General features: G+C 41.5%; 2 protein-coding genes across 3 annotated transcripts; both read right to left on the reverse strand.

Moving 5' to 3' along the window:
* Positions 1-16: 16 nt before the first annotated feature.
* Positions 17-13,220, reverse strand: LOC141016682 (dipeptidyl peptidase 9). Of its 2 annotated transcripts, none has more exons than XM_073491195.1 (21): positions 13,099-13,220; positions 10,350-10,441; positions 10,021-10,259; positions 9,654-9,766; positions 8,829-9,002; positions 7,886-8,054; positions 7,352-7,462; positions 6,403-6,531; positions 6,257-6,318; positions 6,069-6,169; positions 5,755-5,932; positions 5,483-5,642; positions 5,275-5,354; positions 4,638-4,790; positions 3,612-3,747; positions 2,873-3,018; positions 2,637-2,783; positions 2,389-2,541; positions 1,851-1,993; positions 1,399-1,510; positions 17-1,146 (listed from the first exon to the last, which is right to left on the reverse strand). In XM_073491195.1, exons 2-21 carry the CDS (start codon positions 10,403-10,405, stop codon positions 1,054-1,056), a joined length of 2,655 nt encoding a protein of 884 aa, XP_073347296.1. In that variant the 5' UTR covers positions 10,406-10,441; positions 13,099-13,220; the 3' UTR covers positions 17-1,053. The 2 variants fall into 2 exon arrangements, with proteins under 2 accessions (XP_073347296.1, XP_073347295.1); XM_073491194.1 differs by having other exon boundaries at positions 7,886-8,057; positions 13,099-13,211.
* Positions 13,221-13,840: 620 nt separating this feature from the next.
* Positions 13,841-16,196, reverse strand: rps15 (ribosomal protein S15). Its single transcript, XM_073491443.1, has 4 exons — positions 16,117-16,196; positions 15,613-15,698; positions 15,016-15,250; positions 13,841-13,998 (listed from the first exon to the last, which is right to left on the reverse strand). Exons 1-4 carry the CDS (start codon positions 16,117-16,119, stop codon positions 13,885-13,887), a joined length of 438 nt encoding a protein of 145 aa, XP_073347544.1. The 5' UTR covers positions 16,120-16,196; the 3' UTR covers positions 13,841-13,884.
* Positions 16,197-17,033: the final 837 nt, after the last annotated feature.

Below are 17,033 nucleotides of genomic sequence, written 5' to 3' on the forward strand. Positions count from 1 at the left end.
GCAGTCAAAGAGCGCATGTGATTGATTCATACATTTATTCATCATCATGTACAAATTGTATTCCGGTGGTACAAAGCTGTTGTAAGACTCCAGTGCTCACCCTCCTGTTGTCTTTATTGCAGTAAAAAAAGGAAATACCAGCATGATCAAGAGTCAAGAGGTACTTTGGCAAATATAAATTATGTGTTAAGAAGGCAAGCAGACATCTCGAGCAATGTGATGTGAGGGGAGAAAACGGCGCAAGAACATCAATGAGCCGCGTCTGTCGGCGCTCATTATAAAAGAATAAAAATCCATAAAATGTTTTATTTTAAACAACACACACTTAAAACAAGTGGACAGGGGAAGAGTAGCGCTTTTCTTCCTTTCTTCACACTGCAAGTTACAGACTCATGCTATGTTTGGATATTGCAATTTTGTGTTAGTGTGTTTCTGAGTGTCTGTGTGAGATAAACTGTGTTTTTCAAATGTATTATAGTGTGGCAGCTAATGTCTGCAAATATCTGTATAGATTTAGCTTCATATCTGTGAACTGTAACCCCATTTCTACCGCTGACTCCAGTGAATAAAACAGGTGGAGCAAGGGGGAAAACAACACGATAACATTTGGCAAAAACCATTATGGTTGCGGAGATGAGGACGTGGGTGAGCGATGAGTCAATGTGACACAGCCTGCAAACATTTCTCCATATGTCCTTGTCTTTGTTCAGCTTTCAGGGTGAAACACCAAATCTCTGTGCTCGTAAACCATACCCCAGACTGTACACGAGGGGGGTGGAAGAGGGGGAGAGACCGAGCAAGCGAGCGAGCGATTGAGTAACAGAACAACAGACAGAGAGCGCAAAAGAGGGAAGTATAGTGGAGAAGTTACATGACTAGTTCATAGGAGAGAGTGGCTGCAGAGTGTCTGATAGACTCTCGGTGACACGGTGAACACTTGGAGACGTCGGGGTCAGGATGGGGGAGGTCAGAGAGTAAAGATGGGCGGTGAGCTGGAGGGGTAAAGGAGGACAGAGGGGAAACTAGACTTCACTTCTCCCCTGTTGTCTCATTTCAGAGGTATTGTTGTAGAAAGTGCAGCAGCATTATCTCGTAGTGCTCTCCAGACTCAGGGCAGCGAATACTGTGTCGCTCGTTGGGATATACCTGGAAAATTGAAACCAAATTACACACTGATTTCTACAACATGTCTGTGTACTGTGAAATCCTGACAGTCTTTATCCTAAATATGATCAATCTATTGTATTTTACAACCATTGAACATGACACTGTGCATATGAAGTACCAAGATAGCAAGACATTTATGCTGTTATGTTAATCATGTCAACCTAGTCGGAAAAATTTAACACAACTTCAGAAAAATGTGTAAATGGGTGTAATAAGGCTTGTGATGCTTACCTGAAGCTGGTAGGGCTTCCCAGCCCGGATTATCTGTGACACTAGGAAATTGGTGTGGAAAAAGTGCACATTCTCGTCTAGAAATCCATGGAGAATCAGCAAACGGTTGGGCCTGGAAAGAAGAGGATTACATGGTTAATACGATTTGTTACGATATGATAGGGTTCCATACAATAGTAAGACGTACAGTGCAAATCCTGAAATGAAATGAAACAACAGTGAAAAAGCCTTCATGGATCCAAAGAAATTTTCTAGTTTGACTTCAGCATCCAAGAGCAGGGCTCCAACATGCCGTTTATCAGGCCCTCAGGGTTTCCTCGGTGCATTTACACTGAGGCTCGACTTGACTGCCAGTTGCAATAATACCTGAAATATTTACAACTTTCAAACACTGGCCTTAAAAATGGTAATTCCACACTAACGGGCCTGCTTGCTTTAGCGTGTGTACGTACTCGCTGGGCAGCTTGTCCACATGCAGTGCCACCGAGCCTTCCTCGTAGCCCTGCTGGTTGTTCTCAGGCACGTCCATGTAACGCTCTGTGTAGCCTGTGTCGTAGGCCATCCACACAGTCACCGGGGCGCCTGCAATAGCCAACTGGCAGGGAAGCACAACATAGTCAGGTGGGAAAGAATGTAAAATAAAAGAATAACACAGTATCTTGCAGTGTGTTGAAAGAGAGCAACTCAAAGAATATGGCAGAGGAGGAAGGATGTATCTACAGATATCCTTACTGAATGAGAGCTCTCAGTCAACTCATTGTACAACACAGACACCATGTGGATGCAAGTGGCAACTACATCAAAAGTTCAGTTTGGAAACTTCATACTGAAGAAATTAAGCAATTAATTCTATTGAATCTGTATCACATAGTGATTTACAAACTATGGTCTTCTTTCTTGCTAAAGGAGACAGCAGAGAACGCTCATTGAGAAAGCGAGCGTATGGTTTCAGGATAACAGAAGTTCTGAAGGACGAAGATGCCTCCTAACCTTGAAGATGTTGGGTCGCTGGATGAGACCCATGAGAGAGAGGAAACCGCCGTAGGACCAGCCGTGAATGGCAACACGGCTCAGGTCCACAAAGTTGAACTTCTCCGCTACGTACTGCAGCCCCTCCACCTGGTCTTCAATCTCCACCTGGCCCTGAAGAGGCAAAAAGCAGATTAGTTGTGCATCTTTTTACCGCATTTATTTTTTAAATGCTCCTACTGAATTAATTTTGTTATCTGACTCTTTACCATTTTGTTTTTTAGTGCTCCTTCAAATTCAAGGCCCCTCTGACAGGAACCCCTCCCGTCAATGACAACTACAGCGTAGCCCAGAGAGGCTAGCGTGTTCAGACGGAGGTACTTCATCCCTTTGAAGGAGTTGTTCACCAGCTGAACCTGAATACACACACACACACACGCATTGTTGGGAAAGGTCAGAGCAACATTTAGCGAACACAAAAACAAGCAACATCACATGCACGAACCTGTGGGCCTCCGTACACGAAGAGAACAGTCGGGTGTTTCCTGCCTGGCTGTAGGTTGTGAGGTTTGTACACCATCCCATAAAGCTGGAAGCCCGACTTCCCTGGAAAGTCAAAAATCTCAGGCGGATTGTAATCTCCCGGGCAACCTGGAAGACACATTTACACATGTAGTCATTAGGTTGGTATTTTCTAAAACGATCAGGGATTGCCTCAACTCCTAGAGGCACTTGACAAAAAAATAAAAATGCAAAAACCATATATTACAGCACAAAAAATGTACAGTAGGTTGTAAATTAGGGTACAGGTGCACTTTAATTCAGGAACTGTTCTGTGAGAGTCACAGCAGCTGCCATCCTAACACATCTGCGAAGCATTCAAACACACAAGAAGACAGCTTCCTCATCCCTCGTACTTTTAATGAATAATAAACGGCAATCAACACTGGCGCAAAGCACTCACGATGCCCTGAATGTTTTATCACCACATAATCTGATTGTCATCAGGATTGTCTGGAGAACGCCATTGTAGATCGAACTGACCGTCCTTCATTTAATCAAAGCCAGACCTCAACCTTCCCCGACAGACTCGTCTCTATTGATTGTTCCAAAAATAAAACCACAGATAGTTGGACAACCTTCACACTTGGCAAGACTGCTCTCTCTGGGAAGTCCAGTTATGTAAAGACAAACTCAATCAGAAAACTTGTTTTTGGCAGTTGGTTTAGTCACATCCTGTTTACCTGGTGATTCCATCATGCTGGCCCAGAACTCAGGTACCATGTGCAGTGGGTCACCTTCTGAGCTGGTCAGTTTGTAGACGTGAACACACGGAGGTGTACTCACGTTGCTGTAGTGGCTGACAAAAAAGTCAAAGTTCTGCAGAGGGAGAGAGAGGACAAATATCAGAAATATGCAGAATGCTTTACAAAATAAACAGGGAAACTATATAATAAACAACAAGGAGGTGAACAGAAAGGCTTAGGGAATGCTAACTTTTATTGTTCTTAAGCAGTTAAAGTTGGTCTCTCTGATAAAACTATTTCAAACCTTCAATATGCTGCACTCACACTAAACACACAACCTGCACCGTCTGTGTTGAGTCACAGTAGTCTGTCAAATCTGAGTCACTTATTCATATTGCCTTCAAATTCACATTTTGAATCATGTTACAAGATATTATTCTGACCATTACCTTTACTAAAGCCTTTGCTTTTTCAAATATTAGTCATTAGCTGCCAAAAAATGCTCATCAGGAAAGGAATATCAATAAGCAATAGGGATGTCACAATTTTCCAAATTCACGATTTGATTTCATTTCCATTTCATTTTATTTGATTTTTGATTTTTCAGCACTGACAGCTATGCCATTGCTAGGCTATTGCATCAGGATTTTTAAACATCAATAGATCATTGGTTTTCCCCTGACAACGGTCATTAACATTTTCAGTTTCTCCTTTAAAAAGATAAGTTTTTTTTTCCAACAAAAGCTTGACATTATCCTGGTGACTTGTAAGTTCAAGTGGAGAAAAAAAGACATACTGGGAGAATTCCTTCTTTTGATTTCTATTATCAAAACTGAAAGCTCATTTTGATTGATTAACGACGTAGAATCTAATTTGTGAAACACTTAGTTGGCAACACTGTTTAATGGATTAGCCATTACAGATATGGGCGGATAAACAGCTGGATGAGAGAATAAATTAATGGACTGATGAAATGTGTATTTGTGTATTTGGACAAGTAGGTAAAAAGAGAAATGTTTTTACCTGACTAACAGAGCAGCTATGAGAGAAGCCAGGCTTGGTTAGTCTGACCACATCTCCAGGTGAGTCACAGCTGACCACGTAGAGGTGATGCTCCAGAGGAGTGTCTCTGGTGCCCTGGAAGTACACCAGCTTTGATGACTCATTCACCCAAATCTAGCAAGAGAGAGAAAAGAGAAACAAGAGAGGAAAATGATAAGACAATAGCATTGAAGGCATGATGTGTGAGGTATCGACTGACCTCTTAAATTCTGTGTAATGTTTATAAACAGTTCAGATTGAAAATATCAAAGGGCTGACATTTTGGCTCTGTTATCTGGCATATTAGATTTATTTAAAAGGTTAAAAGAGGTTAACTTGGTGTTTTGAGAGTGTTTGGTGCTGTTCATATCCACACCGGATTTGACCACTGCTGCTCTGTTTCTCTGATTACTTCAGTGTGTGTGTGTGTGTGTGTGTGTGTGTGTGCGTGTGTGTGTGCGTGTGTGTGTGCGTGCGTGCGTGTGTGGAGAGTGGAGGGCAAAAACGCTGTAACCTATGTCAGTGTCTTTGCTAACGTCTGAGTGGGAGTGTCCATTTTAAAAACCAGTAAGAAAACTCGGATGGCCCTGCACTTAAACTATGTTGGACTTCGTCTAACCTTGGAACCATGTCGTGCCAGCACTTCCCATTCTCCGCTGGTCAGTGTAACCTCCTCCTTGATTGCACATTTGAAGTCTCCTGCAGAAAGCAGATAACAGAATCAACATGTTTCTTGACTCACTGCACACTCTGACATACACTGTGATTACATGATTATTTGATATGATAATTTCAAGTTAATGCAGAGGCATCTCTTAGTTTCTTACCCTCTATGTGGTGGTAGTCCTCTGTCCAATGGTAGCAGCCTGGTTGTAACAGGGATGTGATTTTATACAGATGGCTAAAACCAGTTTTAGACTCGTTTATCCAAATGAAAGTAAACTCATCTTCTGTCGTTTGAATAAATGGATAGAATATATCGTGAACCTGCGGAAAGAGAAGAACAGCCAGTTACTGACTTTTTACAGCAGAAGAACCTTTATCACAAGAACAATAAGTTTTCAGGTGACTGAAGAGTGCACCATGTTAGAACACCCACATTAATCCAGACATCGGTGGTCTCTTCGTAGATTATGTACGGCTGTGTGTTACTGGGCACGGCTGCCAGACTCTCCTGCCTCTGAACTGGGTCATCTGTGACAGGGATGAAGAGGGCTGGAGGCAGCAGGACCAGTTGTAGTTTTCTCTGACTGCGGTCCAGAAGCACTGCCCAGCCACTAGGGGGACACAGAGCAGACAAAACATGAAGGGTTGCTTTATATGTCCAGTCATTCATGAAAGCAACTGCTCCATTAGAATCAATAGGAATCACAAACATAAGCACTTTCCTATTAACAGGAGATTCACACTCACTATTTGCCATCGCTTGTCCATCCTACCCTTGCGATGTATTCTGTCCCCGGGAACAAGGTGGTGAAGGGGACGGCCAGTTCTTTGTCTTGTGTGCTCACAATCTGTAAGTACAACCGAACACATTAGGAACGGCGAATTATTATTCTGGAGAAGAAAGAAAAATCATGTAGAAACAGTGAAAGACTCACTCTTCCTTGATGATCTGTCTTGATCTCTGCCAGTTTCAGGGTGGCCTGGGGATTTTTGCTACCTGAAAATACAAATAAGAAATTGATTTTATATACATGCTCCAAGGTTGTGTATGTGTGTGTAGAATGTATAGAGCTACACTCACCTGTACGTGGATATCTGTATGCGTCTGCTTTCCGCTCTTCCAGTGCCGGAGATGGAACATGAATAATCTCTACTTCCGTCTCATCCACCTCTTCATACAGCAGGTACAGTGTTTTACCTCCATTAGGGTCTGATAAGGGAGAAAAAATAATCAAATTTGAGTTGAATATAAACAGGAAATAATGTACGTAAGTAATAAAAAAACTAAACTTACAGGTTGAGGTAAAATTATACATTGGATGTCATTTAGTTACTATTTTGTAAGCCAGAAGGCTGAACAAATGCCGAGTAACATTAGGCGTTTTCAGACTGGGGAAACTTCTTGATAGTTTCGCCCTTACATTGCGTTCCTTGGAACTGTGTTTACTTGAAACTTGGAAATTTCTGACCTACTACAAGAAAAAGTATGATTGAACACCACTCAAAGTCAGAGTTCCTACTTGTAAACTCGGGGCATTCGCTAGTGAATGAACATTTAGACATGTTTCCAAGTATGAAAGCGCTGTAATAAAATGCATAATGGCGTCTGTTACCTTGTGTCTTTTTCTTCCCCTCCGTTTCGATTATATATGCAAGAAGGCTGCACTGCTGACTTTTCAATTGTTTTCGCACTTGCCAAAGAGACATCAGTTTCTTACAGTCAGCCATTTTTTGTTTATGTTTGTTTTGTCTTAATCCTTGTGTTCCAACTCTGACTGGAAAGCAGCATTAGAACGCCATTTTGATGGATATTTTTATGGTTCCTACTCCAGAGTAGCTACCCCTCCCCACACAAGAGCAACATTGAGTGATGCAAGTACATGCTGATTGCACATAAGCCAGTGCAGCACCGGCAACCACCTGTGTAAAATGTTAGCTATGTAAACAGCAGCTTGTACCTTTGTACCCTTAAAATTAAGCTTTTTTCACTTTGGATTGACTTGAGAGTATTCAGGATGCAAAGTGCTGACCTTCCACTGCTGAGGGGCTCCACCAGTAGCCAGTGAAGCGGTCAAACTCTTCTTGGATGACAAACGTTGCTACACCAGCAGACTTGGGGTCCTCCTTAACACTATCCACACCTGGAAAAATAAATAAATGATGTCCATTTAATGTTACTGGTATAATGCTAAACATACAAATTATAAACAATCTTGCACTTTAATCTTGAAACATAGGATAGAATAAATGGAATCATAGGAGTGCCATAAAAAAGATAAAATCCATAAAGGAATAAGAAAATAAACGTAGAAATAAAGAGGAATTAATAAAGGAATAAATAAGTAATTAAAAAAAACATGAATATGGCACTCCTGTACTGTTCCTGTTCCCTAAGAATACGGCATCCCAATGGTTTTTCGTTACTATGATGTAGTGTGAAATGGGAGAGCTCAGTTTCAGCTTCATGGTGAGTTAAAGAGGATATTAACGCATGTGAAGCTACTCATCACATTACATTTTATTGCCTACTCAAACAACTCAAATGAAACGGAGAACTTTCAGACCTTTGTGGCAGTAAGTGAGTCTCCTTTCCTCGCCCGTCTTAATGTGGGCTATCCACAGGTCGTTATTGTTGATGAAGGCTATGAAGTCCGGGTCTCCGGGGGAGATCTTGGGGTCCATGCGGGTCCCTGAGCACTGGGTCTTGATCTCCACTGGCTTTACAGGAGCAGACTGCTAAAACCAACATACACAATCTTAGTCAAAGGCAACTGAAGAGTGACTTCTGAATGTCAAGATACAGGAGAGGAGACCAGTTTGTCCTAAATGGAGAAAGTTTCACACACATGAATAGGTACAATGAGCTGCATCTTGTTCTATCAGGAGGCATTCCTCTGTGAAATTAAATGTGGTGACAAACAACCGCCTCCTCATGTTTATGATACAAGCATGGAAATGACAGTTCTGTGGACATACGGACAGACATTTTCACTCTTCAAAGAATCAACAAGGTGAACAACGTCCTTTACAAAAGAATACTTCTGATATTTATCAAGACATCCAATCTTATTTCTCCAACCTATCTTGTGCATAAATGCATGCCATGCACACGAACGCTATCAAGTTTTGTGAACACCAGATTTAAATATATTAAATACCAGAACATTCAGGTTCACTCTAGACAACAGAATTATATTATTATAAAAAGTGCATTAATTATAATGTGATCATATGACAATACACATAGACTAGGAAACAATTCGTAGCCAGGAACAAGTATCCATGGTTTCATGTAAATGAGGTATAAGACTTCATTAACTGATTCACAGCAACAGCACAGCCCTGCCTTGTAGATGCTTGATAACATCCTTCCTTTTAAGTTAGGACACATATCAGTATTCAGTACACACCACACAGCTGCACAGTGGAATTTTGTACCTGCATACTTTCACGTTGCTCTGAATAAAATCTTCCCCCGAGTATCTAAGGATTCCTAAGTGTACTCACGATGAAGCCATTGTTGCCTCCATCCTGACAGTAGAAGAGGCTATTGCTGGCCTGGAAGAGGAACAGGCCCGTCTGGGCATGGTAGTCATAGGAGGTGATACCAAATGCTCCGAGACGTTTACGCTCTCTCAGTAACTCCTCCTCTCGAGAGTAGGCCCCCTGGTGCGGTGTCGCCTGAAGAGAAACATCAGGAAACCAAGTGTACAACATCAGCACGAGCGGAAGAGACTTTTTGACAAGTTTGCTAGGATATATAAGTTTAAGTGTGCTAACATATACAGCATATTCATGTGGAAAAAAACACAGATTCAAAAAAAGGGATGCTGTGTAAAACATAAATAAAAGAAGTAGGCAATGATTTGCAAATCATGTTCGTCCTTTATTCATTTGAATATAGTAGGAAGACAACATATTTAATGTTCAACTGATAAACGTTTTGGGTTTTTTTTGTAAATATACACTTACTCGAAATTTGATGCCTACAGCACGCAAAGTGAAAAGAACCACAGCATCCCAGTTTTTTGGTGACTCAGGTTGTACCTAACAGAACCACATTGAAGTGACCCATCCGTAACTGTATAGTGGATGCACGGTACAAGCATTCCTCTCATATCTTTCGAGTTTCAGATCATGTCTCACGTTGCTAAAGACAGCTACAGTGGCACCCCTTCAGGGACTGTTTATCTAGAAGTGAAACTAAAACTAAGAAAAATGCTGCTATCAGTTTTTAAATGGGACCGCACCGGAACAACCCATTGGGAGACACCATCACCCTGTGCTGTTTGGTATTGGTACTGCACAAACAGGAAGTGAGGGGGAATTCACCTGGAAGTGATCCAGCATCTGTTTCCATGACAACACTAAGAGGGCCTCTTTCCGGATCTTCTTGGGGATTTCTGAGTAGAGTAACGAGTTCTCTCTGCTTCCATAAGGCATACCTGGTCAGCACAGAGCAAAGAAACAAAGTCGACGTCACCAACACCAAATACAAAAGGCTGTGCTAACTGGAAAAGGAGAAATTCAACATGGAGACTGTTTTAATATTATGAGGCAATCGTCTTATTCTGCCTTGAGCTGGAAAACATGACTGATGTCTTGTAAAAGGAGAACAAAGGCGTGGTATGCAGAAAATACAAATCATACGCTGATGCAGGGGGATTTTGTGCACCATCATCAAGCATCAATGGCTTACCGAGGTAGTACAACCGGTGGGAGTGGGGTCCATTCTCATCCTTCTTCTGCACGAACTGGAAGTCATGGGGAGCCTTGTTGGCGATCATTCCCGAGTACTTCCTGCTACAGTGAATGATGTCACGAAGGCCCTCCCACGAGTGTTTCTCCACAAAGAACTGAGACGGGACATCCTCCATCTCCACCACCTCCGTGCTGTCCGAAAGGCCGTCCACAGCCGTCATGCTCACTGTCACACAGCTGGATGTTGACATTAGAAAGAGCTGATAAGTACTTAATGGGACTGGCTGAAAGTTTATTCAGAGATGTAACATGACGCTTGTACTGTACCTTTTCCAGATACCTTCTTTATTGTCACAAAGTTTGACCTTCTTGACTCTATGCATTCACCGGTCAACACGCCTCACTCCCAATTCTGTAACCTATGAACAAAGTACAGCAGTGAGATCAGCAAATATTCCTAAATACAAAATAACAGTCAGAGTCAACCACGGTCACTCTCGTGCAACTCATACTGACATATCGTTTCCTTTCTCGACTGATGAGACATTCATGACTCAGGGACAGTTTCTCTGTTATATTGGCGCTTACACTATGACACAAATAATCTAAATGTGCCTCGAGGAGAAGCTGAAAACCCTAACTAATTCATGCCAGCTAAAGAAAATTGACTCAGGAACTAGGGCTGCAATAGTACGGGATTTTCATAGTACAAAAACCTTCTCAGAAAATATCACAGTTTCACGGATAACAGTGATGTGCAGATTGATACAATTATACCTATATTTCTGATCCAAAAATATCTCTGTTCTAGGATTGTGAGGACTATGATGTGCTGTGGAAACACCACAAACCTTGTTAAGCGTCTGAAATGTAATCACAATACAGAATATGATGATGCAGTGTTGGTCTAAATAAGAGAAAAACAAAGATGCTGTTAGGGCAAGACAGACGTCAATCACTGAGTCCTTTGGTACTGGCAGGCGTTACTCAGTTATATATTTACCATTTAGTCCATATACTGTTTATAGAGAAAAAGTGTAGCTATTGGCGATGTTTATTACTGTCCTTATATGTGGGAAAGTGATTTATGTCCATCTAGGCTTCAATTTGTTGGTGTTCAAACAACGGGAGTTCCCTGCACTCTTAAAACTAACGAACGCTGTTATTAGTAAGGTTTTTTATAAAGTATCGGTATTGTATTGGTGTCGGCGACAACATTGGATCGGAAAGGAAATCATTGTTATCACACATCACTTACAGATAACGGTATCACACAATTATTATTATAATTATTATCATTATTATTGTTGTTGTTGTTGTTGTTGTTGTTGTTATTACCTAGACCTAGGAGGTAATGTGTTCACCCATGTCCATTTGGTTGGTTGGTTTGTCAGCAGGATTACACAAAAACTAATCAAGGGATTTCCTCAAAACTTGGATGGAAGATGAGTCTCGGCCCAGAATAGATAACGCATGGATCTTGATAAAAAAAAAAAAAGTATTTAGGTGGCTTGTATCTAGAACTGGGCACAATAAGATGCTGATCCGAGATCTTGTGAGCTTAAATTATGGTTGAGTGGGTTTGGGTGGTTTCAATTGAGAGTGATACAGGGCTATCGAGTCTGACATTGGACAAGGCTTGTTTCAATTAAAAGGTAATTGTTGGGCCATGGCAGAGGTATATACTCTACTCCGTACCATTCTAGTTATTATACTTGTTATAATTATCATTATTGTTGTTGTCATTATCAATTACAGTGACCCTTAAAGGAGGGTTTTTTGGTTGAACAAACACTTTATTATAATTTCACAAAATATTATGTCCTTACAGACATAACACTTGAAATATATACTATTTAATTGCTCTAATATAGTAGAATTCAACACACTAGACAAGCAAATGTACATGGCACGATACCTGTCAATTTGCAGACCACGATATACCCTGACACGCTCTCAGAAACATGGAGCCATACATACTAAAACTACAGACCAGACTGAACGTGAAGGATCACACTTCCTTTCAAATCTCTCACGTGTTAATCTCTGTCAGCACAAACACAGCTGATAAGTCTCCAGTCTTGCAAGAGGTGAAGTACAGGGTATAGGGAATACCCCACATTCCCTCCTTTATCCCTCTGTGTTGGGTAAGGGATTAGTATCACGCAAACAGCAGCAGGAAAAATATCATAAATAAGTGAAGTGCCTTTCTTCTGTTACTGTTGTGAAGCTGTGTCAGGCTGGGCTGATACTGTGGGGAGGCAACTTAAATCTGTAAATAAGTAACACTGAGCTCACAGCAAATACACTAACCAGCATAATACCTCAGCTTGAGTCATCAGTGCCTTAAAGAGTCAAATCAACAATAATCAGCATCACAGGTTAAGCAGTCACCTGGTACCTTCTGGTAGTGGACTGAGAAGTGTATTTATGAATGGGTGTGAGCCTTAATGTACATCTGACTGTTAATGTGCCTTTAAAATCTTTCACACTGGCTGTGTTGTGTTAAAAACTTACGGTGGCCTCGGTGTTATTGTGTAAAATGTGTTAAAATGGGAGGAATTACATTGCCACCTTTACAGATATGAGGAAAAGGCCCTATTCGGCTCACCGACTTACTTCAGGCTGTAGCAAGCTCATTTTAAGAGTTGGGAACAAGTCGGAGGATTTTTTAAATACGCCGGTACCGTTAATGTTAACAGTTAGCTAGCCTACAATAGATCTTTGTTCTCGGATTTCAACTACTCAGTCACACCGGGAAAAACACCGGCAAATTCATTTGTGTTAAAAATTTAAACCGCAGTAAGGTTACTTACATTTGACAGTGAATGATGAATCGCCGAGCTGTTAGAAAATGAGCGTTATCAGGCCGTGGCTGTGTTTAAAAACCTTGCTTAGCTACATTTTGACATGACAGCTCCCCTCTGTCATTTTCGCTCTGAAGCTAACTACCGTTAGCTAGCTACCTAGCTACGAACAAGCTAGCCGCTAGCTAGCGGTTTCTGATATTTCTGTAAAAACAGACGCTTTGTCGACCGTCCCGACGAAACAAGCTGGAATTAAGGGGAATACTTACCAATCTGGCCACTGTTTCTTTAACCAAGTTCTAGACTTAATTAGCTTGGTGTCAATAAACAGATTGTGTAACTGCTAGAGGTTGTATCCATGGCCCAGAGTGGCCACACACAAAATGTAGCTGGCTCTCAGCTCGGAAAGAGGAGGAACCTTAGCCCCGGTGGAGTACACACCGGTGCTTTTTCAGGGCCGCACTGCCGCTCTGAGGAGGCGTCAGAGCGGCGCGCCGTGTGGCAGCACCGTTTATTATCCAGAGATTGACTCCTGTTCTTTATGTATTTATATAAAACCCTTTCTCGTGCACTTCACATCAAATTGTGGAGTCTTCTGATAAACAGGTTTGACATGTAAAATTCATCTCATCCACATTAAATACTGCGATGGTCAAGAAAAAGGTCAGAAGCATTATTCGTAAATTACCAGATTAACTGTTTTCTTATCAAACCAATGTGCTCAATCTAATGCCATGAATCTGTGCCACACTTGAGTTATTACATTTTATTTACAAATAATTCATTTTTTGCTTCTCTGCTAATGTGTGATGTGTGTTGAGATGAAACAATCACTGCTGTACTGTCAGGCTCCCTAGCCCCCATCACTACTTTCACATCAACATTACACAAACCTACCCATGCTAGTAATCAAGACCCTTTAAAAAGTCAGAAGCTCAAGCTTGATGATTATTCCCGTACACAAGCAATTCATTTTCATACATTATGTTGAAGAAAGCAAAGCAGACATCGTTTTGTGGAGCAACCATTTTTTTATTTATACAAATACAGCCATTCTACTTCAGAGGGATGAAACGAGAAGAATGTGTGGCTCCAATACCAGGGCGACCGTGCTTGACTGGCTTGTAGGTGATGGAGAACTCGCCCAGGTAGTGTCCGCACATCTCAGGCTGTGGAGAGAAGAAACAAGTTAGAGAACAAGATAAATGCCCCACATACACTCGGCTGCATGAACAGTAATGTAGCTGCTAATCATAACCGCAGGTCTGACGACAGTCACTGCAAACTCTACACTTTAGGCAGCTCTAAAATTGTGAGTATCAACAGTTGGAAGCTTTAATTAGTGCGTTTGACTGGATGAGCTAAGGGTCAGTTGGCTACACTACCTTGGCCATTAAATTGTTTAGTGTTGTCAGTAATGTCTTTGTCAGCACCATCATGCTTAAGCAAACTACCTACATAACAAATCTGATTGTCTTTCACGTTTTTTACGCCCCAAAGTGGACAACGGTACGGTTGAAGAAAAAAAAAAAAACCCCCGCAGATTGACTCATACACAGGCAAGCTCCAAGCAAAGGACCACAAAAAAGGAATAACTCAGAATTTGCACAATGTAATTTGGCGCTATATCAACTTGAGTATCAACACTGTCAGCTCCATAGATGACCATCAGTGTTGTATGTGATGTTCCTATATGTAGATTCATTTTCATAACCTACACTTGTTAAATTGTCTTGATTCTCCATCTTTACCTTACACCTACTGCTATGACATTAATAAAAAGAGAGGGACAATGGTCCTTGCTTCAATCGACTGTACGCAAAAAAAACAAACTAATACAGAAAGGTGCGATGGAGCGATCAGTCAGTCGAGTCACAATTCCAAGCCAACAAACACCTGACAGGACACCCACTAAACACTCAGCAAAATTACCTTTTCAATTTTTGCTAAATGTGTTTGTTGTAAAACATGCAACAACTTTGCAGTTGAAGTTTCTTTATTTCCTGCAGGCATTGGTATTATGACCTCTGACTGTCTGGTCTCTGTACATAAAATTCATGCTCACAGCTCTCCATCAGCCACCATTGTCGGGGCTCCAATTCACTCTCCTTCACAGGAATGTGACTGGCAATGGGTGACGTTTCAATGTACTCATACACCCTCCCTCCTGACCAATGGCACCTCACCTTGATTTCAACCTGGTTGAAAGTCTTGCCGTTGTACACTCCAACCATGGACCCGACCATCTCAGGCAGGATGACCATGTCCCTCAGGTGGGTCTTCACCACCTCTGGTTTCTCCATGGGGGGAGCCTCTTTCTTTGCCTTACGCAGGCGCTTCAGGAGGGACTGCTGCTTGCGGCGAAGGCCACGATTCAGCCTCCTCCTCTGGCGGGCGCAGTACAGCTGCATCAGCTGCTCACTACACAGGTAGAGAGGACAGTGGTGTCAATGAAGGCCCTGGTTATCTTTGCAATGAGTTTTCTGTAAAATGCAGTCTAGCAGTACAGCTCTTTTTATTGTCAATTAAGACCATCTTACTGCTTCATTTGTCAACCTTTCACCTCAAAATCTGCACATCTAATGTGATGGACTGGCCCATTTTAGAGCCACAACAAAACATCCTTTTGCGGGATGAGTATGAAGTGAATTGGGTGGTGGATAAAGTGGCATTTACACTTTATTTTGTAAACAGGATGCCAGATTGCAAGCCAATTATATTAAGAAAATACAGTACACAAGCACCAGCTGACAACCATGCAACACCAGCTGTATTTCACTTACTAGGACATGTCCAGAAGCTGGTCCAGGTCCACACCTCTGTAGGTGAACTTCCTGAAGGTACGCTTCTTCTTGATCTCGGTATCCGCCTGAAAGAGAGGGACATCATCCCAGGTCAGTATGTAGCTAGTACAGTTAGCACACGGTACTTTGTAGCACAATTGCTTCAACAAAAACTAAATTCAGTGTCACTGGTAAAGTTTTATCTTGGAGAACAGCCTATTAATCCCCGCTCGGGCCACCACTGACATTAAGAAGACGGGTCATATTTGTTTAATGGAACAGACTAAGTAGAGCCACCGGGTTAGCTTAGCCACAGCTCAGGCTAACACAGAGCCTTTATAAACAGACACTTATCTGACATTTTAAGCAACGATTTTCTACTGAATGCTCAGAGAATGTTTGTTACTGTCGGATGACATCGACAGCTATGTAATTCAGTTCATGTAGAGCTCAGATGCATATAGATTATATTTTGACGAGCCTCTCGGTTGGTAGATCACCTACCATCTTGCCTGGAGTTCCGGGGGAAAAGAACGGACAGAACTCTCGTCGGGCCTGATATCGCGCGATTTCAGCGAAACATCCGGTGGTGGTGTCTTCCGGCGTCAGGCCCCACTGTGACCAGCAGATGGAGGTGTTGTTGTACCAGTGACTCCAGTTTCTGTGCAGTGTCAAGTTTCTTACCAACGTGTCCCTTTTTATTATCCTCTCAGTGCATTTTAATGTAACACAGTGTGAGTTTCACATGTTCCACCAGCTAGAAATGTCCCCTCTACACCTGAAGGTAAAATTAAAGCAGCTCCACTCGGCCAAGCTACAAAAAAAAATGCCACTTTGCACTTTTAGTTTTGATTCCTTAGTAAAATGTCAAATGCAGTACTATTACTTGTAATGGAGTACTTTTACATTGTTATATTGGTACTTGTACTTCAATTATGTAAACACTGTAACTAAGTATACATTTACTTACCAAAGGCTTACTTGAGTATTTCCATTCTAAGAGATACATTTCAGATTATCATTGTTCTAACACAATTACAAACATATTTCTATTTAAAAAATGAAAATCTAATAATAATAATAATTTAACAAAAAAGATTTTGTGGTGTGTAATTGTTAGAGATCAAAGGTCAAACATACTCAGACCTCAGTTTTATCCTAATTTATATTTTGGGATACCCGTGTAGTTTATGGAGCATGTGTTATGGAATATTTTTCCATTACTGCTGCGATTTCTCATGTCAAGTTTTTCATTATTTGACACCGTGCTTTGAAGGACTGATCGCCTGCAGTTTCACCTTGAGCACGGTATGAACAAGAATGAAGCAGAACATCTTTTCCACATGTCAGCTCCTTGTTAGGAACTTAAAGGTCAGTTCACCCAATTGCAGAAACACTGTATATGTTCTCACTTCCTCTAT

The sequence above is a fragment of the Pagrus major genome, chromosome 21 (genome assembly GCF_040436345.1).
Source record: "Pagrus major chromosome 21, Pma_NU_1.0".
NCBI lineage: Eukaryota > Metazoa > Chordata > Actinopteri > Spariformes > Sparidae > Pagrus > Pagrus major.